The sequence below is a fragment of the Salvia hispanica genome, chromosome 3 (genome assembly GCF_023119035.1).
Source record: "Salvia hispanica cultivar TCC Black 2014 chromosome 3, UniMelb_Shisp_WGS_1.0, whole genome shotgun sequence".
NCBI classification, from domain to species: domain Eukaryota; kingdom Viridiplantae; phylum Streptophyta; class Magnoliopsida; order Lamiales; family Lamiaceae; genus Salvia; species Salvia hispanica.
Genome location: NC_062967.1, coordinates 7,085,626 through 7,109,321, shown reverse-complemented (window position 1 = coordinate 7,109,321; position 23,696 = coordinate 7,085,626). Strand labels below are relative to the sequence as shown.

Genomic DNA, 23,696 nt, shown 5'->3' with positions numbered 1-23,696 from the left:
CACACACACACACACACACATCCTCTCTCTCTCTCTCTCTCTCTCTCTCAACACACGCACTAGCAATTAGCAAATTGCAATACAACAAACCGACACAGTTGTTCATTGTTATCTCGCTCTCCTTCTTCTCTCCTTTTCCTCATCCATCTTCGCTCTCTGGCTTTGCCTTCAGATGCCGTTTCCTCCGCCGACACTTTCAACCTCTCTTTCCTCGCCGCCGGTTTTTTGCTGCAATCCTTTTTTATAACTTTGGACTCCTCTAAATTCTCTTTTCATATCTGTTGCTGGAGATCCACACAATTTCACTAATGCACCTTTAATTTATCCATTTTTCTTCCATTTTTGGTCGGTCCGAACAATATTCCTGCTCAATCTGCCAGCCCATTCTCGTTTAGATTTGGAATTCAGTTTCACATCTGCCTTTATTTGGACGCGCATTGTATTAGATTGGATTTTTGGGATCACGAAATTGAAGTGGTCAGACAAAATTAGCGAGGAGAGAGTTAGGTATATAGGGCGTATTGGGATGTGCAGATTAAAGGACTGCGAAGAGAGCAACCGACGGAGAAAGTGGGGGATAATGGGGCTCAAAACGGCGGCGTTTGGGGGCGACAGATTGGAGAAGCTGAGAAATAGCGGCGTTGTGTCGCGATCGAGAATGAAGCTTTGGATAATTAGAGCGACTACATCGATTTTGCTGTGGACTTGCTTAGTTCAATTGACGGCATTGAGCGAAACTCGGGGGCTTCGTGTTTTGAAGGGCTGGCCCTCTTGCTTCTCGCAGGAATCGTCGGCCGTCGCCTTGGATGCTCAATCGCATCTTCTCAGAGTTTTGCCTCCAAAGAGTGAGTGTCGGCTCTGTTAAATCTTGATTTGATAACAAATTAAACTTAGTTTATGGTTGGATTTAATTGCTTAGGTGTTTTTTTCCTTCTAGTTCGGTGTGGATGCTTGCCTTGATCATCTCTGTAGTTTTAGTTGACAATTTTTTGTGGAAAATTGATGGATGGACTTGTTCTGGGAATTTGGAATATGATGATAGTGTTTCATTTGCTGCACTGATTACCGTGCCTGATTAATTAAATGTAATTATTGTAGAGATCCGGATTTTAGATGTATTGAGTTGTACGTTTTCTTTCAAAAACTTGGTTCAGTAATTGATTTTCATAGATGATGAACTATTTTCTTTTTCATTGATGATAGCTGTTTTTTGTGCTTTGATAATCACTTTCATGTTCTTCTAGTTCATGTGATTTCGACACGCTTTGTTGATCGTGTTTGTTCTTCAAGAATTGACTAAGAAATCATATCGTGTGCTGACCTATGATGTGAAAACCATATGTTTCTGATAGGGGTCTACAAGAACAATGGTTACTTGATGGTTTCATGCAACGGAGGCCTGAATCAAATGCGGGCTGCGGTGGGTATCTTTTTTTCCCATGCTCAGAGATTGAGCTCGACGCCTATATCAAATGGTTGTCTTACCTTGTCCTTTTATGCCTGCAGATATGCGACATGGTTGCCATTGCAAGATATCTGAATGTTACATTGGTAGTTCCTGAACTTGACAAGACTTCATTTTGGAATGATCCTAGGTTTGTTTACTGATGCACATGCATATCTAATTAGTTATTGTGAAGTGTCTTATTTCATTCACGAGTCATGACAACAGACAACATGTTTCGCCAGCTAAAATGAGCTGTTTTGAGTGCTTGCAGTGAGTTCCAAGACATATTTGATGTTGACCATTTCATTACATCCTTGAGAGATGAAGTTCGGATACTCAAGGAGCTGCCTCCAAGGGTCAAGAGGAGGGTTGAGCTAGGGATCATCTATACCATGCCCCCTGTTAGTTGGTCTGATATTTCATACTATCACAACCAGGTCAGCGAATATCTATCTGGTTGCGCTCGTTTTCTGTTCTTCCGGATTACAAATTTATTCACATATGCTTCTTCTTGCTGCAGATTCTTCCACTGATCCAGAAATATAAAGTCGTCCATTTGAACAGAACAGATGCTAGGCTTGCCAATAATGATCAGCCCATGGACATTCAGAGGCTCCGTTGCAGAGTTAATTTCAATGCTTTAAGGTTTACTCCTCAGATAGAAGAACTGGGCAGAAAAGTTATTAAAATTCTTAGGAAAAATGGTCCATTCATTGTGCTTCATCTGAGATATGAGATGGACATGCTTGCCTTCTCTGGTTGTACACAGGGCTGTGGTGCGGACGAGGTGGAGGAACTAACACAAATGAGGTAAGCCATAAGCCCTTTTATGCGTATTTCATCAATGTCTACTGATTGTGCCGTAGCTAATTTGCACATTATTTTAAAGATATGCCTACCCATGGTGGAAAGAGAAGGTTATAGATTCTGATATGAAACGGAAAGAAGGTCTATGTCCTTTGACACCAGAAGAAACTGCACTCACATTACGGGCACTGGACATTGATCGCAATATCCAGATTTACATAGCTGCTGGGGAAATCTATAGAGGAGAAAGAAGACTATCTAGTCTTAGAGCATCATATCCAAATCTGGTGAGTATATACCATCTCTGTTATAAGCTGTAGTTTTTCTATGGTATGCTGTATTCATCATCTCTCTGTCTACTGTCTATATATTATAGGTGAGGAAGGAAACATTGCTGGAGTCTTCTGACCTTAGATATTTCCAGAACCATTCGTCTCAGATGGCAGCACTTGATTATCTTGTTTCACTGGAGAGTGATATCTTTGTTCCCACATATGATGGAAATATGGCTAAAGTTGTTGAAGGACATCGCAGGTATTGACCATGATCATGTTTTCTATATATCTACGATTTATTTATTGATCTTGTTTCCTATAGTTGAATATCATAGTACTATCTCTTGAGCTCTTTTATGAGACTGTTGCATTTGTCATCTGGGTTTTAGACATCTTGGATACAAGAGGACCGTTTTACTGGACAGAAAGCGGCTAGTTGAATTGATAGACAGATATAATTCGGGGTTACTGAATTGGGATGAGTTCTCTACTGCCGTTAAAGATTCTCATGCTCAACGTATGGGAAACCCAACCTATAGATTGGTGATTCCTGATCGACCTAAAGAAGAGGATTATTTCTATGCCAATCCCTGGGAGTGTTTGCAAATACAGAATGAAGACGAACCACAGCAAGTGAGTAGTATTTGAACCTTGATAGGAAGAGCAGTTGTTTGATGGACCGGGAGCACCGCAGAGCAGAGCAGATTGACCTCTCAAGAAGGCGGGTTTTGATTGGAAGGGCACTTCTTGAAGCTTGTAGGTAAAATATGCAACTTACAGAAAATTGCAAAGAGAGGGTTTCAGGGGAGTGCTTGATGAAGTTGTTCTTTTTTTATCTAACTCAATAATTACAATTCTTGTATAGAGAAAATCTACCCCCTCATTTAAAGGGGGTTTATATCGATTCCTCTGCATTGTACACAAAGAGAAGCAAATATACAGATTTGATTTACTGTCAACTATGTAATTTAAAATTTTACTCATTTTAAATATTAGTATATTATTTTATTTTGTGATGTGGGTTCTTTTTATTTTGTTTTTCTCTAACTAGTTTTTGTATGTACGATGAAGATGACTAAGAATTTAGTATATTTAGTATACAAATCAATGGCATCATTTTCGCCTGAACTCATTCTTAAAGCGTGTAGAGAAAATGTGATTCATTCTGGAATTTCATTTAGAGAATAAGAGATTACATTTTATTTTAAAACAATAGAAGAAGTCATCTTGACCATTGCCAATTATAAATTTGAAGAATATCTCTTGCGGTGTCATCTACATCAACAAAGAATGTCAAATGTCCATGTGCCATAACAAGGAATATTGCCTCTACATGACTTTTAACTAATTCTTGAATTTCACGTGAATTTAGAATTTATTTGGACATATACATTTATTTGATTTTATCACGAAATTAAATTGTCTACTAGTATGAGTATTTCTGTATGTCTATCTTTTAAAAAAATATAGACACAGTGCAGCTTCTTCAATTCAATATGTATATTTCAAACATCAATACAATGTTCCAATGTACATACATCGATTATTGCAGCCACACACCCCATCTTAAAATAATTAAGGAAATATTCGAATGTTAAGGACTACGATTTTGTAGAATAGAAAAGGATAAAGAAGTGGATGAAGGGCGAAGTGCAATATCATGTTCTATCATTCTATTTGGGTGATAAATAATTGAGGAGGTTAGATTAGATTATTGGTTATTAATGCGGATCGAAGTAAATGGAACAACATAATATTCGAACGCATAATAGTTGTCATGAAAAGGTCTTCAATTATTAGTTGCATTTACTATTATAATTGGGCTCTATAAACGATTTGGTTTTTACAACTTGCTGTGAATAATGATTCATAGACATTGCAATTTTTTTTTAAAATATTACTAGATTTAAATCCTCATCATGTAATCAAGAATTAGTAACAAATTGATTTTATATAAATACATCTGTTAAAATTAGAATGAGAGGGGGTGTCATTGGTTTAGATTTCTAATACTTTAAATTTGTATTAGTAGTGTGGAAGATAGCTTTGAAATCTAAAACCAAAACTTGATATAATTATATCAACTAAGTCATTTCTATTATTTCGAATATTCTCCCATTTCATTCTATTTGATTTTAAAGGTTGTAAGCATAAACAATACTTTAAAAAATAAATAGTGGACCACTCAATGATTAAGGCGAGTGAAGAATTCGAGAAACTAACTTGATTGATCCCCATTAAATAAACGTTTTTACCTGAAATACATGATTTGTATGATCCAAGAAATTAGCCTAGAGTGTATACAACTCATAAGAATTTTCGAAATAAATTTATACAAACAGATATGATATGATGATTAAATTACATTGAAATAGAATGGTTGCTTTGAGAGTACAGTATACCAAGTCTGGCTGAAGGTATTCATAACTGGAAATGGTTACTAAACTAATTTAAAAATCGCGACACGTCGAATAAAGGAGAATTGATTAATGGTTTAGTAATTAGTATTTCCCTTCACTTTAAAGTAATAGGTTCCATCATTTTTTCCAATGATAATGCTAGTTGTGTTTAAAAAAAACTATCCATGAGCTAGCTATACTATATTTATTTTTTGGTTTAATCCACATGTGTACCGAACTCGCCTTTTTGGCGGAATCGGACTAATCCTATTCGACCGAGCTTGCGAATTAAGGCCAAAAGTCTCCCAACAGATGGCGGGGTTTGAACCCGTGACCTCAAAGGTCACCACAGCTCCGCACTGCCAACTGCACTGCAACTCGTTGGTTATACTTAGAAGCGACAGTTATACTTATTTTTCCTGTTAAAATGAACTTGTTGAGAGCTTTTTATTTTTGATAAAAAAACACAAACAAAACTGTGGCCCTATTGGCTGCAAACATAAAGAGAAAATCCCTTTTATAAAATATCACTACCTTTGTAAAATGATTATTTTTTCATGAGGCAAAGTATTCAAGAAATCTAAATTCAAACTAATACGATAAGCATAAATAGTAAACCAAGACTTGAAATCAAAAGCAGGGCTTCCTAATATCAGAATGGAAGCCTCTTACATATAGAAATAAATTATAGTAACGTACAGATAGTAGTACATAGTAACACAACATTTTTGTGTGCTGAGATATGTGTATCCCAAAACTGGAGTTAAAACATCTGGAATAATAAAAAACACATGTACAACGGTTCCTGATTTTGGCATATACCTCTCTGTCGAAAACGGAACCCGAAAAAATGAACAAATAAAACTACCAAAGAATATTACTACACTGTTACACTAGGCTTCAGCTAGTCCTTAGTTTCTTCGTAGCATGCCCTGACTCCTTCCCCGTTGCAGAACGCGGTAAGGTGGCATCGACTTCATCCTCCTGCCATGGTCATAGTTTTAAGTATTATGCTATTCGAGTTTAAATTTATAGTAAAGAGAAGAAAAGAAAGTCGTTTCACACCTTGGAGACGAAAGTTGAAGAATGTGTGATGCCGTTTGCTTTCTTCCCCAGATCGATTTGTACTGAGATGCTGGCCTGAGATAGATCAACTCCAGAGCTCTGTAACGCTTGTGTAAGTGTATTCAACAGCCTGACATGTCGAATATACTAAGCTTAGGCAGGAATTTAAAAACTATCGGTTCCTCAGGATATGCAAATCAAGAGAAGCTCTCACCCTTGGGAATAGGCGCTTGAGATGTTGATCGTGCCACTTTCAATAGTCAGTTCCTGTTCTGTCATTTTATTGTCGGTGGTACATGATAGAACCTGAGATGGAGGCCTTGCAATAATTTTCTCCACACCAGATGCCTGTTTTGGTGAAATTGGGGAAGCTGGAATGCTTGTTGTCCTACTTCCAAGAGTGAAGATATTTGGCTGCATTGACGAATGAACTGCCCCAGCTTTAGATGTTGATTCAGGAGGTTGAACCACTCTCTCTCTCAAAGTAGTAGCAGTGCTCAAATCCGAGTCTACTCGATTTTGTCCACTGATTGGCAGGCTGGGTGAGACGACAGCTTTGCTCTCATCAAACTTCTTGCCAAATACTGATGCTGGAGCAGAATCAGTGCTTGCTCCTCGTGCAAGTTCTACAAAACCTTCATTTCCATGACAATTCCTCTGCTACAAAGTGAAAAAAATCAGTAATGAAGTTATTTTGCTTTGCAAACACTGCAATTTAAGACTAGTAATTGGTGTTAGATCTTACCTCATTATATTCATCTCATAGTTATCTACTAGCATAATTTTGTTATATATACCAAAAACATGATACATTTATCACACTGTTCGCCTACAAAACATTTTAAAATTGTTTATGAGAATCAATTGAAAGCTTACTTACCCATTGCATCATTTTAGATGGCTCATGATTCCAGATGTTATATGAACTGTCATATCTGGTTACTTTCTCCTGTAAAAACTGGATGTATTCGATAACCTGTAAATGTAGTAGTACAACCTCAGTGTTTAAAGTTAATAAATCCTGTCTCGGTTAGATGGATTTTTTTTGAAACTGTAGTTACCTCTAAGAGAAATGATGCCTTGTCTCTCTTCTGGTCACTATTAGGAATGATCTCTCTCAGCCTCTGAAATCTGCAGAACACCAAAAACCATCTTAGAATGTAGTGCAGGATTGTTTTTGTGACGCACTTCTGACGAGACAATACGAATCACATTAGGAAAAGTAAATACTTCTACTTGCCAGTACCATCCGGAATGATGATTACATCTCCAAAAGATGTTTTGACAAAATAAAATGGCACAGAAAGAACTCGAGATGTAAATTATGGTGCCATTTCTGTAGAAAGAAAGATATTCAGCCCGTGAAACTATATTGGCATAATAGAATAAATTCAGAATTCCATTTAGTAACAACCTTTCAAACACATATGCACTAAGATGTGAAGATGCAATATTTGGGGGAAGAGAACACGTCCTAGTTTCAGAATTCAGAAAAGAGAATGTGATATGGAACTGGAAATCATTTTAAGTAGAGATATGACAATTTTTTTGATAATTAAATTCAAGTTTTACTATGTTAAGATAATAGTCTGTTATATATTCTAGACAAAGTGCATACAGTTCTTGAACTTTAAATCGTGAGGGTTGAGAAGCATGCCTGTCATTAATCTTGCTCCTCCTTCGTTGCTCTGTAGCTGAGTGTTTTGAGCGTGGTGTATTAGGCTTTTGATCTATATTTTTTGCTTCAACTTTCACAGACAAATTACCTGTCAAATTTGAATATGTCATAAAATGCAGACATGTTACACAACTATTTTTAAATGAGAAAAACAAACCTTTAAAATTGGGTGATGGCTCTTTCTTGATGGTGATCTCCTCTTCATCATCATCATCATCATCGTCTTCTTGGTCATTCTTAGATGTCATGATCATATCCATGAAACTTTGGTTCTTCTGATGAGATGATGATGGCCTGAGAAAACACAATAAGGGCCAAATAATATGAGATACTATTATTAACTGTAGTTATATGATGGGGATATAAATTGCTCACAATAGGGATGTTCTAAGACTAAAAAGAAAAGGAAAAAAAATGGAATAACAAGTCACTGACTGAGAAGATGAGAAAGAGCTGAAGTTTGTGGCGTTGTTCTTATGGTTAAACGAGGATTGTGATGGATTTTCCATGAATGGCACCCATTGCCCTCCAACCACATTAACACCCGCTTCTGTTGAACATCAACAACTTCAGCATCAGTAAAAATCCAAACTAGTGGTTCATATTAATAAAAATACAATGGCCACCTGCAATGATAGAATATTATCTTATATAATCTAAAATTAATGAGTCACTGAGGCTCAGAGATGGCCCTGTTTGTGCAGCATATAAAAGCAAACATGATTTAATAGAATTTAGAGAATTGAAACCAATATATAACTGGACGTGTCAATTTCCGCGTCGCACCATCAAAGCTTAACTATGAACTAACAAGGTCTCATCCCAAACAAGGAACACAACAATAGATATGAGCTAACTAGTAAGTAAGTTGAAACAGCTATTTTCACAAGAGATGTGACCAGGAATATTCCTAACTAAAAAAATACTATAACAGCTTCTTGTTGAAAAGTAGTCACTGAATTTGCACTTCAAGAATGCAATTAAACATACCTCGCAGAATATGTCTTTCTGTGGCAATATTCTCCTTCCCTGTCTTTCCCTTTTTAACTGCAGATTCATTCCACAGAGTAAAACTAGAACTGCAGTTTGAGTTTCCGTCGTTCCTGGTAGTACTACTCGGCTGAGCAGTAAACATGCTCCCCTCAGGCTGTAACACCATTTTATTGAAATAAGAGATGCTATACGTCCCAATGCCACCAGGAAGAATATGCTCCACCAAGGCCGGAGGAGCTGGCACTGGAGGCCTATCAACAGCAACCACCGTAGCTTTAATATCTTCTTTCGTTGTTGTCACATGCTTCCCCACCCGTTCCAATGGTTGCAGGAAGTCATGCGTTTTAAGGTAGCCGCCTGCAGTTTATGTAGAAAGAAATGCAGAGAGTTAAGCAGTATGATTCAAATGCTACCATTTCTGCGGGAAACATGTTTTGGAATAATCAATCCACCAATATACCAGGCATGCACCAATGAAGCCTTTCAGATTTTTTTTCTTTTGAAGATATTTTAAGATGAAACGAAATACTTATATACATAGACCAAGACCTTACAAGATATTACTATATTTGATGCCTTTCTTCGCCTAGTCAAAAATTCTTTCCTTCTCAGGCACCCTTATTTCTACCTCAATTTGTGACATATATTTCATTATATTTACTTGTTAATCATATTCTGACGAGAAAAAGGAGATGGCACTAAAATAAATGCCTTCTTATATACAAAGAAATTACCCAAAAAAGTATAAGGAGTATTTAATGTTCATAGTTCCTGATATAGCCAGATTAGGTTGTGTACTTATATTTGAAATAGGCTGCAATTCAAAACACTTTCTTTAGGACTGAGTTAATACAATTTGTGTCTGCAACTTATAAGTTCTGCACTACATATCAAATTTCACTGCCCAAATAACTTTTTACAAAGAAAAAACTAAAAAAATAAGATCATGCATAAACCCAGACATTTGTCCCAGATTTTAAGGGATCAACAAAAACGGAGTAAAATAATGAATTGACGAAGCCCAGCAGCAAGATAGAGATGAGCTAATCGCAAAGTTCTAACCTGAGCCTTTTTGGAGTAGGCAAAATCAGCCAATCCAAGGGATGGCCCACACCTAAAGACAAATGCCCAGATCTAACATACGCCGATGGGGTCACGGGTACATTTACTGCGCCACTCGTGGGTTGCCCTCCCAATATATTTTCCTATTTCCTTTTCCCCACCAACAATTACCCCACTCATTTTTCACTTATTTTTTCGATTCCTTTTCTCTTTACTTTTTAGTTTATACTTCCTCCTTCCATTCAAACCACACACCATAGGCTTTGCGAATCATCACCAATATATACATGTTTTAATTTACTAAAATAAGAAATGGAGTAATTTTTTTTTACTGTTTATCAGTCAAATTTAGAGGAGATGTTGAATCGATCGGAACGATATTTATCCATCTAATTTCGGAGCTTTTTCCAGAATTGATATCTCATAAAAATTTCCACAGTTTTTGACGCGACCAATTTTGCATAAAAAGCATCGTAAAAAATAACTGCAGCATGCAAAATTAAATAAAAAAGGAAAAAAGTACGGAATTTCGCCATGGTAACTGCTTGACTGAAAATCGGCGACAAATAATATGTACCTTGCGAGGGAGACGGATCTTGTTGGGTATGTGCAGCTGGTGACGAATACAGTGAGAGAAAATCATGAGTTGCCTTTCTTCCTGTTTCGCGACAAAATTCAATCATCACACCAAAATTAAAAATCACACTAGCCAATCCAATTTCCCCAGAATTTTGGTTATGAATTCGTTATTTTTTACCTTCAGTTCCAAGAGGTAATTCCATGTATAATTAATTCCTCAATCTGCAGTTTTTTTTTTATAAATTTTTTGTTTTGGCGTGTACAATTCGAGCTCCGATTCAGATCCGCCTCCAACGTAAAGATCGGAGGCGCATTCGCCGCAAATCTTCTTCTCTCCCCTAAAATCCTCGCCGAGAATCGCAAACGGCAATTCAGATGAACAGCACCAGCATGACTTCCTCCACCTTCATCGAATCTGCAGTTGGACACAATTCAACTGAATTACACGCAATTCAACTCCAAAACAATGAAAAAATCGGAAATTAAGACTCGAATGAAGGCGTCGAGCTTGAATCGAGATTCATTCATTTACGCACACATAGAAAAATTAGGATGAGAAACGCAAAATTGAGCTTCAGATTCTCCAAAAGCAACACCGAGCAGTGGCTTTCGCGGGATCGATGGTAGGTGCAGACACAATTCCCTAACAAAAAAGAAATACAGAGAGTTTTGAGAGAAAGAAATTAAAGAGAAACGGAATTTCAATTATGCGTTTCTCTCTCTTAAAACTCTCATCTGTAGATGGAGAAGTCTCCTTTGTTTTACTGTATATATATGTATATGTGTATGTATATATGTAAGCAGAAAATGGTGGTGGTGGGGGGAGGGGGGGCGTTTTCGTTTTCGTTTTCGTATTTCCGAATAAAGCGTTATTGGTGGGTTTATTGGGCGAGAGAGAGTGGAACGGCGTTGAGTTAACGACGTTGCGGCGGTGTAAACGCCGTTTGGCAGCTCAAGTGTTATGTACGGGCACATCACACGGAAAATGATTTAATTTTTATTTTATTCAGAATGGATTATTTTAAGGGATTTTGGTGATCCCGATTAACCTTTCTTTATTATTATAACTAAATCTTGTTGTATTAATGATGCATCTCTCTACTGTCTATATATCTATTGGATTATTTCATTCAAACAATTCATATACTAGTCTTACTATGTCACATGTCAAAGTAATCATCAAATTAGATGTTCAATTTCAAATACAACATATTGACTTTCAAGTTCAATTGCTTTAGAGAAGAATTCATGTCTTTATTAATGTTAATCATATCTTAGAAAAATATGTAGCCTAAATTACTAGCTACAGTTATTGAATGGATATGAATTCCTGGAAAAGGGGTTTGTGAATGGATATATATTTAGCCGTTACATTTTGTTTGTATGTATATATGTCTCGTGCCTATAGTATAAAATTTATTTATTTAATTAATTAGATGATAAATTGAAGAGATGATCGACGAAAGGATAGATGGTCAGAATAGTGAAATAGACTTTACAAAAGACTCTAACGAGTTGAATAAGAAATTTTATGATATATTTCCTAAATTAAAAGCATTAATTTTTATGAATAAAACTCAACTGTATTAATATGAAAAATAAAAATAGTAGCATGAATTAAATATCAGGGATATTCACGGCAAATTATTAGAGAGGGTGTGTTTTATTGTTGGTGCGCACGTGCAATTGGACAAGGCAAAGCGGAGTCGCCCTCATTATAATTCGACCTTAAAACTGCCGCACTGTAAATGTGTGGGGTGTCACGTGACTCAGATACGTCTCTGCAGTTACTTGCACTGCAATTACATACAATCTTACTTAATTACACTTATCTTGGTTGACCTTAAAATTAATTAACTTAACACTAACATTTTCATTAATAACCCCCAAAACCAACATCATTACTGCACAGATCCCCATTCACAAATTTATCCTATATCCTCTCTCTTCTCCGCACAACCTTTTAATTAAACAATTTTAATACACTAATACTAGTATTAATATTAATTCCCTCTCTTGTCGGTGCCTTCTCAGAGTAAATCCAAATTTCAAACCATACCTCAACAACTAGTAATTAACAACTACAGTAGTCCTTAACAAAAGATTAAATTTGGAATCTGATTTCGAAATTCAAATACTTGCCTGTACCGTTTCATTTGTCTTCTAACTTTCAACTCTTTTTATGCTTCCATTTTATTAGTATTAGCTTTTATACTTGTATTAGCTTAAAATTAGTACTCTTCCACCAAATTAAGTTGAGTTAAAAATTTTGAACACTTATGTTGGAAAAGACATTCCAAAAAAAAATACTTCGTACGACCCAATTTAATTGGGATGAGGGCGTACTATATAGTAACCTTATTCTATGAAAAAATCTAACTCACTCACACAGAAAAGTACCTCTACGAAAATCTGAAACATGATTTAACAAAAGAAATTAGCTAATAACCCTACTTTTTATTATATTTTATACTGGTGTTGTTAATTTTAGGATAAAAACTACAAGCCCATCACACTTCACACCATGCGATTGATCTCAAACTCTAAATTTGTCAAAAAAATTTAATCGAATATTAATTGTGCAGGTAAAGTCATTTTTGTAACAAGAAAAAATATAAATAAACATACCTTTATCTTATCAAAATTTTCAGTGCACAAAACTATTTTTTATATAACGAATTTCGACATTGTTACCGTACCTTATTTTCGATATGTTGTACACCAAAGTTCAATATATCACACTTTTGCGGTATACCGTAATTCAACATTAATGAAAATAGAGTATTTGAATTTTTAGAATATTATTTAGAGTTTATAATTTAAAAAATATATTAAATATATTTTATACAATTATATTTAGATTTTACATTAGATTTTGTAATTTTAAAATATATTAAATATATACAGTATATACCGTAATTTACTGCATATACTGAATTTTAGTATGCCGCGATATATGAAAATTCATACAGTTACTTAACAAAATCTTTTAGTAAAATATCATACCATACCAAAAATCACGGTATAACAATAATTTGATATTTTTAGTATTTTATCAGTAGAATAATGCCGTTATTTTGGTAGTACTTTTCCCCGCCCATAGCAACTACTGCGAATAGTTAACTAGATCAAACAACAGTCAGGTGGTACATTGATTCACTCCATCAACGAACAAATTAAATCATTATTTTGTTTTAGTAATTGAAAGTATAGTACTAGTACTATGATGCAATGCACCTGAACTTAACCTAATTAAGATGGTTTGATATAATCCCTCGGTTTGATATATTATATTCGTCCATTTGGTGTTGAGTCGTGTTTCTTTTTGCATTATCTCATTATAGTGGGATCATTTCATTTTTTTTCAAAAAAAAACAATAAATTTCTATCTCTTTTATTTTATTATCCGTCTTATTTTACCCTTAGTTTAATTTTAAAAAGAAAATAAATGTCTTTCCAATTTTAAAGCAGTAATTGAATAGAGGTTGTAACTTGTGAGTATATAAGGATGTGGATAGTAAAGGAGGAAAAGTCACGTGCTGTAGCCCTTTGGCTCTTTCTACTGCACTGGAATTCGCGGGGCCTCCCTTACCCACGTGCTCCCCTTTATCTTTCTCCGTTATTCGGACATTGTTTTACAAAAATATACTCTAATAAATATTTAGAGTGGAAAAAAAGTAAAATAAGTAAGAGACTAATGTATATATGCGACTATCTTCTATATTATTCTCTCTCTAACTTTATTTTTTCTTCCCTCTAACAATTTATTACTCATCATTTTTGCAAAACAACGAGAATGATATAAATCCCAATATTCCCTCAACAAATATAATATTACAAGCTTGAAATAGTGGTCTAGGCATAGTTTGGAGAGATTACCCAACAATAGTGATCCAAGTTCAAGATGCTACACTTCTTTGATCACTAGATTGGAAGTCAATTATATCAATTAAGAATCAACTGTGATTTTTACGTAAATTCCCGAAATTGACTTTTCATCATTCATTTAGAGTGAAGGCGTGAAGATAAATGTTGTACTAATTCAAGTCATATTCAAAAGTCTTACCACATAAAGTTGTGCTCTTAATTTCTTGCAAATAATCGAAGAAGCACAAAATTTGGCAATTTAAAATTAAAAGTTTTGCCAAACCAAGTCGTTTGACACTGAATAAACCCAAATCAAATCCACTTGATTTGGAGATAAATGTTGATTCATTCATGCAATTATATCGATCACTTCAAGTATGTTAGAAACAAAACATGGAAACAAGTTTAAAGGAGCATCCGATTTATTATTAAATTCTAAATAGATTGGATATAATATTCGAATATTACTAAGCAAAAGCTTTTTATGGTTAAGCATGAAAGGACGAACATACCTATAATATTTGCCTATTTGGTAAGTTTAAAAATTAGATGTCTCATCAACCTAAAATAGGCTCTCAACATGAAATCACAAGTGTAAATCTCCCGACTTTTCATTAATATAGGATCTTTGTATGTAATAATAAAATTAAAAGTTTAAAAATAGAAAATAGTTTAATATAGTAGGATCTTGTATGGAATCTTGTGAAGCAATAATTAGGCAATTGTATGAAAAAGCATGGTGGTTTAAGTCCGACAATCAAGCTAAGCTTTTACATTAAATAAATCGTAGCAGTAGTACTTAATCAATGGTATAAGGGGGGGAGGGTTAGAGCCCAAAACAGGCTGGCATCAAAGATAAATACACTTTCTTAGAATCAAAGTATGCTAGAACATGGCTTATACCACTTCCATGCACAGCTTGTTATTCCAATATCCAAATATTATACCATTTTTTTAATTTAACATTAATTAGTATATGATCAATATATGCGTGAACAAGTGTCTGTGTTACTTTTCTTCTTCCTTCACTCAAAAGTCAAAAGATGGAGATATTCATTCATCCGTGAGTCTTGAAGATCATCCACACAATCATAATTAAATAGATAAAACTTCTCTTAAATGTCTATCTTACACTGGATCATGTGTTAATAATTAGGGTATTGTTAACATTATATATAGTTGGAATTTTGATGTCAATTGAAGCTTACAAATATCACCAGAAGCGGATTTAATTTGACAACACTAGTTTTATCTTTTTCACAAAATATATACTACTAGTACTATACAAACTTCAATCACATTCAATCAACTTCCGCCAATGTTAGTAGGTCGAATTGACTCAAGTTTTAAGTGAAAAAATACGCTAGTAATATTAATAAATTTGGAATAAATTTATAATAAAATGGTTTTTTTGTGAAAGTACAATAAAATTGTAGACTGTGTTATACTTTTATGTAGTAAAAATACATAAAGTGATGTATGTAGAGTCCCATCCCCGCAAAATTTGGTGCTGAATTAAATGGAGTGTCGTATAGTTTTAGAAATACATTCTGATCCTGAATATTCATTTTATTTATACAGTCCCTGAATCCGACAGATTTAATGGAATCGATTTTTTTCTAAAAAACATGTATATTAGTTATTAGTGAGTACCGCATCGACCTAGTGTAGAAACATTGAATCTCACAATTATATGTTTCCATCTTAGTTTATTAATATACTTTAATATTTTTTCTATAGTTACTAAATGTAACAAATTCATTTTTATTTGCGTGTTCAATGAGAATGACTGAAAGGTTAGTGGGCTGACTACTTGACTAGTGGGAGACAAGACAACGTAGGTTACTTTTTATAGAGATACAGTACTACTCTCCCGTCCCATAAAGATTGTCTTATTTTGACTGGATATGGATTTTAAGAAATGTAATGAAAAATGAGTTAAAAAAGTTAGTGGAATGTGCGTCTTACTTTTATAGTTTTATAATAAAATGTAAGTAAGAATGAGTTAGTGGAATATGAGGTCCACTATAAAAAATGATAAAAAGTCAAATGGGGCAAACTTTGTGGTACGTACGAAAATGACAAAATGGGACAATCTTTGTGGGACGAAGGGAGTATATTTTAACCATACATAGGGTAGGTAATATACAAAATTCAGTAATTTGTGCCTTCAAGAATTTATTAATTCTGTAAAATAATTGTTCAATTTGCAGCGTTAACTGCTTAATTTAACATCATGATAAGTGGGAAACTGTATTATTCTTTTTCTAAAGTCATTATCCAGACAATTGTGTTTAACAAGATATTGACATATTTTTAAGCATATTTACAGCCGCTGATAGTGATCAACGGAGGGGGAATAGACAGTGGGACACTTATGCCCACATGGAATTTCTAAAAAATCTACGATTGTTTTACAATTGTATTGTTAATACCACTAATTTATAATTCTAAAAAATCCTTAAGAAGGTTCCCTCATTATTGCTATTAATTTTATTTAACTAACATTTCATTCTTAAATTTGGGACAAATGTAGTAGTAGTACTACTGTACCATAGAAACAATAATTATCTTTATATTAAACTAAAATTAATTTGGGATGAAGATAGAAATAACATAACAAAACGAAAATGTGACATCAGTACTAATCATTATTGCACGATATATTAAATAGCACAATAAATAAACGTTTTTATCTACTGTGTCATATGACCCGACCTATTGAATAAAATGACCACTTATTATCCAATGTTTAATTAATTAAGATATAGGCTACAACTTCCTAAGTTGATTTAACATCTACAACTAACACTATATAAGCTCTAGAGGAAACATGCATGATACCCTAATTTGATTTCAGCTAAGTCAATAATTATGAAGTCATAAATGGATTATCTAGACAAGTTCACGATTTCATGTTGACTATATTGACAAAATGAGGGACATGTGTCAAGTAATTACTCATGAAATATGTCGTGTCTTCAATATTAGCATTAAGTCTATAATGATGCAAATGCTAAACTTTATTCCAAAACTTATGTCCACAAATTACGAAAGCATACTTCCCGTTGATTAGCATCAATGGTTCAAAATAAAAACCAAAACAAACTAAAGTAAGAGGGAAATTATGTTGATTTATATGTTGAAGAGTGCATTTTATAGCATAATTAATGCAATACCTATTTAAATTTCAAATTTTTGAGCTCTCAAAAATTCTAAACTGAACACTCTAAAGCAATGAACAAAAAAAATTGAAAAAGTGAAGATAAAGAAAGAGAAAAGTTTGAACTATGGTGAAATAGTTTTTTGTGGAATTAGGAAGAAGACAAAAAACAAGCCACAAAATAAAACTTCAAAATTGTCCACATTACAAACCGGGGCAGCTTAACACACAACACTACGATGTTGACGTGCAATTATTGGAGTTGTTTTTTAAAACAGGACAGTCATTTTCTATAATTCAATTTTACGCATATTTGTTGAAAAATGCATGGTAAAATTTAAGCAATAATATTATTTAAAAAGAGGTTCAATGAAGAAACTAAATACCCCTTCACATTTACAGATTAAATAAATGTTGACATCAAGAGTTTAACTAAAAATAAAATAATCAAAAACAAAATTATTTATATTAAAATAATAAAAAGGAAAAGGTAAAGGAGTTTCCCTGAAACATGGACATTCTCTTGTAACGCAGCAGTGGTATCGTATCAGCTTAGGGATCAGTTAACAATCATTATTTTCCGGTTTAGGATAATAATATCAATGTTTAATGAATTTAATATTTGTATTACAGTAATAGGACAGGTGGCGGAATCACCGTGAAAAGCGGGGAAAGTCACGTGATCAAAAGAAATTGTCTGCCTCACCCATCACGTGGCCAACTAATGCCGTGATGTGGTGGGGCCCCACCCCCCTTTCATAACGCAATAGTACATTATTTTACCCTCTCAGGGGCATTATCGTCATTTTGATTCCCTATTGCGTGCGGTCACTGATTGGTTTTCCGTTTTAATATTGGAATTAATTTAATTAATGAAAAATAACACTCGTGTGACTAGGATGTTTTGTTCTATTATAAAATGTTGGTACTGTAATTAGTAAAACGGGATGTTGTAAAAATGTTCTCGTCTAATTTCTAATTATCAAATTGCTTACTTCTTTAAAAATACTAATTTCTTTAGTCATGATGCAAAATTAGCTAAAATGCAAAACGCAATGAAATTATGAAATGAGTATCTTTCACGGGTTTAAATCGACTATATATATCCATGCTTGTTCAGCGTTGAGGCTGATTTATCAATATATATTGCCAGAGAAAAATTTATAAAAAAAAAGATAGATGTTCATAGAATAGTGTTGTAGCAATAAGTTATTATAGAGGTGTTAATTTTTCAAAGGAATTAGGTAGAAGGTCATGATTTTGGTTGACGATTGTAGTTGTAGTGTGAGTTCTAATTAAGTGGATGTGGGGAAGGTTTTATATACACTTAAGGTACGTGAAACTTGTGGCCCAACATGTTGGACGTGTGTTATCAATATATATTTCACTATTGCAAAATTTTACATCGATTACACTTATTTTATTCGATACTAAATCAACAAATAGTCAAGAATTCGAGGAGATATAAATTTTACAATCACAGCATATGCGAGGAGATATTCTGATTACAGTCTATTTCAAATCCTAAATAGCAACATTTTGTAAGATTATGAGTAAATATAGTAAATAATTGAATAGAGTTTTCGGTTTAAGTATAAAAGGAACGTAATGTAAGAGGATAGAGTCACGCGCAACCATGCCCACCCTGACCTCACACGTGTGGTGGTTCCCATCTCCGTTGCATCCGAACTTTGTCTTAGTGAAACGTATCACAATTTCTCCTTCATAAGAATATAAAATGGAGTAGATAATAAAAGTTGAAAAAAATACGAAAATAGATAAGTTAGAGACTCTATCCGAAAAAATGTACTAATAAATTAAATATCAAACGTAACCTAAAATCTATTATAAGGGTCGGGTTTAAATGAGATGGATTCTAGTTTAACATGCAAAGGATCTTAGTCTAATCCGAAATCTATAGAATAATCTGGGCAGAGCATGAATAAATGTCTCACTTTTAACTCGGCGAGAATTTTAAAATTGTAAAATAATTAGATTGAAAAAATTAGTGAAATGCTAATCATAGTAATATATATTATATAAATAATAAAGTGGGGCTATAACGAGTTTTTAAAATATTTGTAGATCTATTATAACGAGTTTTTAAAATAAAGAGTGTATTTAATCACAAACAGGTGAGCACTCCAATTCACTCGGCGTTAAATCCGGCGTTTTATCGCCGAAAATTCGCCGGCAATGGGGAGGAATCGGCGATAATCCGGCGTTAATTCGGTAGAATTAACGCCGAATCCCGAAAATTCGCCGGATTATCGCCGACCACTGTGGGCGATAATCCGGCGATAAAAATAGTTTTTTTTTATTTAATTTCCCCCCCTATAAATTTAAAATTTAATAATTAATTTAAAATAATTTCCCCCCTATTTTTTTTTTTAATTTTCGTCGTTGTAATTTTTTACTCGTGTTTAATACAACGAACTTTATTACTATTATTTGTCTTGTCTTATAAGTTAGCTAGCTTTATTATATACAAAAATAAAACAATTAAATTAGTAATGATGTAAAAATGAAATGTTGAGTTAGGGAGAAATAAGGGAGAAACCATTAAAACAGTTGGCTAAAAGTTGGCTAAAAACTGGGGATAAATTTTGGCGCTGATGTGGCAGGAGTTAGAGAGAAATAAGAGAATTTTTAGAGAGAGCATTAGGAGTGCTAGGAGACAACTCTATCACTACAGCATAAAAATATATTAAAGCATACATACGTAGGATTTAATTAAAAACCTCCCGCTACTTGATAATATCAAAGTTTGGATGGATTTTAATGTGATATCAGTTTCAACAATATAATGTCTATTTAGATTTAAGATATTTTGGAAAATCAAAACCAATACCAAAGTTCATAATTTTTTCGACCAAGTTTTAAGTTTATGGGAAAACCTATAATTTGGTTATAATTCTTGATATTAATGATCAATATTCGAAAATAAAATACGACTCTATACATTATATTATAGTAGTAGTAGTAAATTACAAAAAAAATCATTATGTATTATATATTACGAACATGAACATAACTCTTATACTATTAAAATGAATTAACTAATGTACATTATAAGCTCTTATATCAGAAACACATAAACTTATGTTGACACAATAGTAGATAGATTTTTTTAAACTTATAAACGACCTCATTCAAAAGGAAATAACACAAACTGTAATAGGCAAAACATTGGGTTATGAAGTTCCTATACCCAATTGTTATGATTATTTTTATAATTTATTATTGTTAATATTAGTATAAAAATAATGATAACGACATTGGGTATGGGCAAAGCATTGTGTTAATATTCATAATAGGTAATACACCTATTAAAATGGCATAGATAATAGATTAAGATATGGTAGAGTTGTATAGGCACGTGAGTGAAAGGCTACAGGCGGTGCGTCGCTCTCATTCTCGTGACGGAGTCACGTGCTTCAAGTTATAATAAGTGGCCCATCTTTGCCTTTCTCACTTTATTTTATTTTTAGAATAAGTCTTCAACATCAAGATTGGATGCCTCATGCCTTTTCTATTCATGCCATCACTCTCTTCTTAATTAATAATTGTTGAACAAATGCTATGATATTCATTTGTTTAATCAATGCTGGAGTTTAATTTTTCTTACATGTATGGGCGCAATATTAATCCAAACGAGTAATTAAGGGCTGTAATTAGATAATTAAATTTATATTCCGTTTATGTAAACATGTCAATGCTTATTTCAAACAGGACAACTTAATAGTGATAATTCATTCTATTGAGACCAAATACGTTAAGCCAGAGTTGTCCTCTCACTTATTTTTTGCCAAAAAGTTTATGAATTTTTTGACATATGTGTATTTTTTTTATAATCATGTCTTGTTAAAAAAATGGGTTTACTCAACCAAGACACTTAATCTCATTTTAGATGCAAAAAGTAAGTGTTTAAAATCAAGACTCTTAATCTCATTTTAGATGTAGTAAGAATATTCATGAGAGATAAGAATTGAACTTATTTGCTGTAAATGATTGTGATGCAAGAAAGAATTACTATCATTAACTGTTTGAGTACCATAAAAGTGAAAAAAAAAGGAAAAATACAACTTCCAAATCGAAAACACAAAATACTTCATTATGCACAGGCATTCTTTATTGGAGAAGAGTCATGTAATTTGTAAATTAATTAACGAAAAAACATTGGTTAATTGGGTCGATCGTAACAAGCTTTAGTTCTTTTTTATTTGGGTCAACCATTTTGGGCTGCTTTCACACCTCCGTTGATATACTCATTTTTTTTCTGATTAATTCACGGTTGAATATTGTTAGTATGCACCAAAATTTGTAGTCTAATAGAACAAAATTGAAAACCATTTTGATCAAAATTATTGGAGATGGTCCTAACTCGTATGATATCACTATTATTATTATTTTTCTATGATGTTTGCCTATTAGTATGGTGTGTGTATGCATTGTTACATGATACAATATGGTTATACTTCCATGACCCATACTATAGTGATATTATCAAAAAGTAGAGTAGTAGTATTTGATAGTGGGGGCATGTGCAATCCCCTCTCAACTGACCTGTCATTTTCAAAGCTATCCAATAGTTTTCTATATCTAAATGTGTGTATATTTCTTACTGAGGATGACGTGGCGGGATATGCACGTGCTCCATTCATGCGCTTTGGTTGGTGCTTAGGGGAGTCACGTGGCCCCACATCTGTTGTGACATGTGTTACATTTTACTGTTGGCACTCATTCGAAGGATAAATAATTTTCCCTTTTTTTTTTTTTTTTTTTTAATTTCCGGAAATGCATCTTCGTATCCAAAAACTATCTTCATGATAATCACAAAAAGTCAAAAACTCTCTTTAATTGAATTTGCAATGTATGCATATGGAATTTGTGCATTAAAGAAAATTCGAAACTAGGATTTTTCAAAAGTGAAAAATAATTCAGGTGTTCTAATTCAATGTTGAAGCTGCATAATTTCATCCACACAAGTCTACATAATTGGTTGATTTATTATACACTACAATTAATGATTTCACTATAAGGGGGCAAAAACACATGTAAAAACCGTACAAAATTGACGTACTAGTGAATTATTGGAATTGACTGATAAATTTTATTTGGAAAAAAGAAAATAAAGGAAAAGTAAATGGAGTTAAATACTTTTGAATTTACTTTAATCACTTATATGAAATTCATAGCATTTGCGACAAAAAACAATAAAACATGTTCGGGCGCTTTCTTGGGCTAATCTTCAATCTACGAATTTTGGGCCAACTATTACGCCAGAGTTTACGAGTTTTATTATAACAAAAGCATGTCATTTTTTTTACTTGATCTCGTATTGTATACAAACTGAGTTTCTACTCAATATTTACTTACATTATTTCTCCTAAGTAAGCGCTAAGGACATACTCCGATACCCATATTTAAAGGTTCAACTTCTAAATGATTATCAAATTATTTACTTCTCATTTTGAAATTGGACTTGTTTCAAAATTAGTACTGCACTAAATTTTTTAAAAAATAACAAGAAAATAAGAAAACTTGAAAACACTCGAGACCTCGAATAAACCAAACCGAATTAAAGAAAAACACAAATGGGCTTTGAGCCTGTTGCAATTGATTCAATGTTTTACAAAATTTGGGCCTACTAATGCAAATTAATTGTGTGGCTAGCCTGGGGAGGTACCAATGTGTGTTGTGGTTTTTTTTTATTACTTTTTTTCTTTCTTATTCTATTATTAGAACTGACATTTGTAGGTGGACACTACACTTAATTAGAGTGGATTAATATTGCATCGAGTATTTGTATTAACTTATTTGATCGAAGGAAGCACTTGTTATTATAATTTGTGGTCAGTCTGAAACATGTGGATCTCAATATTGTATCCTTTACATAAATCTCAACTAATACTCACTTAATCACACTTGTTTCGTTCCGACGCAGATCCAACTAAATGGAGTATATTATAATCAAACCGAGCCAAAGCTGAGTATATTATTAAATGTAAATTTATTTCAACATATAGAATTTTTTCCATAATTTTTACTGAAATCCACTAATTCTATATTCAAGAAGAAAAATGTTTAGAAGAGTAGTATGACTGTTGATTGTAATAGTAAAAAGCTGTGACTAGTTGTTGCCTTGTATTGCGCGACCGATTCAAATGGTACTGAATATATTTAAATTACTCCGTATATATGAAAATATTCAATTCACCATACACGAATCTAATATATTGAAATATTGTAATTCCATATTTTTTGTACACATTAAGTTGTTACAAATTTTGAGACAAGAGTCTTAATAAGTAAGGTGAATCTGAGTTGAATATGGAATAAGTTAAGTGAGATGTTCCGA

General features: G+C 33.3%; 2 protein-coding genes across 3 annotated transcripts; one reads left to right on the top strand and one right to left on the bottom strand.

Moving 5' to 3' along the window:
- On the top strand, positions 1-3,537 carry LOC125214902 (rhamnogalacturonan I rhamnosyltransferase 1-like). The gene is made up of 8 exons (XM_048116120.1): positions 1-845; positions 1,353-1,420; positions 1,507-1,595; positions 1,719-1,884; positions 1,968-2,257; positions 2,337-2,541; positions 2,631-2,788; positions 2,919-3,537. The coding sequence occupies exons 1-8, from the start codon at positions 527-529 to the stop codon at positions 3,175-3,177; spliced, it is 1,554 nt and encodes a 517-aa protein (XP_047972077.1). The 5' UTR covers positions 1-526; the 3' UTR covers positions 3,178-3,537.
- A 2,015-nt stretch (positions 3,538-5,552) lies between these two features.
- On the bottom strand, positions 5,553-11,117 carry LOC125215978 (transcription factor BIM1-like). Of its 2 annotated transcripts, none has more exons than XM_048117570.1 (12): positions 10,842-11,117; positions 10,484-10,720; positions 10,304-10,384; positions 8,662-9,021; positions 8,107-8,221; positions 7,829-7,965; positions 7,651-7,759; positions 7,055-7,124; positions 6,874-6,969; positions 6,208-6,653; positions 5,994-6,123; positions 5,553-5,912 (listed from the first exon to the last, which is right to left on the bottom strand). In XM_048117570.1, the coding sequence occupies exons 2-12, from the start codon at positions 10,506-10,508 to the stop codon at positions 5,829-5,831; spliced, it is 1,653 nt and encodes a 550-aa protein (XP_047973527.1). In that variant the 5' UTR covers positions 10,509-10,720; positions 10,842-11,117; the 3' UTR covers positions 5,553-5,828. The 2 variants fall into 2 exon arrangements, with proteins under 2 accessions (XP_047973527.1, XP_047973528.1); XM_048117571.1 differs by having other exon boundaries at positions 6,208-6,650.
- Between the last annotated feature and the right edge of the window lie 12,579 nt (positions 11,118-23,696).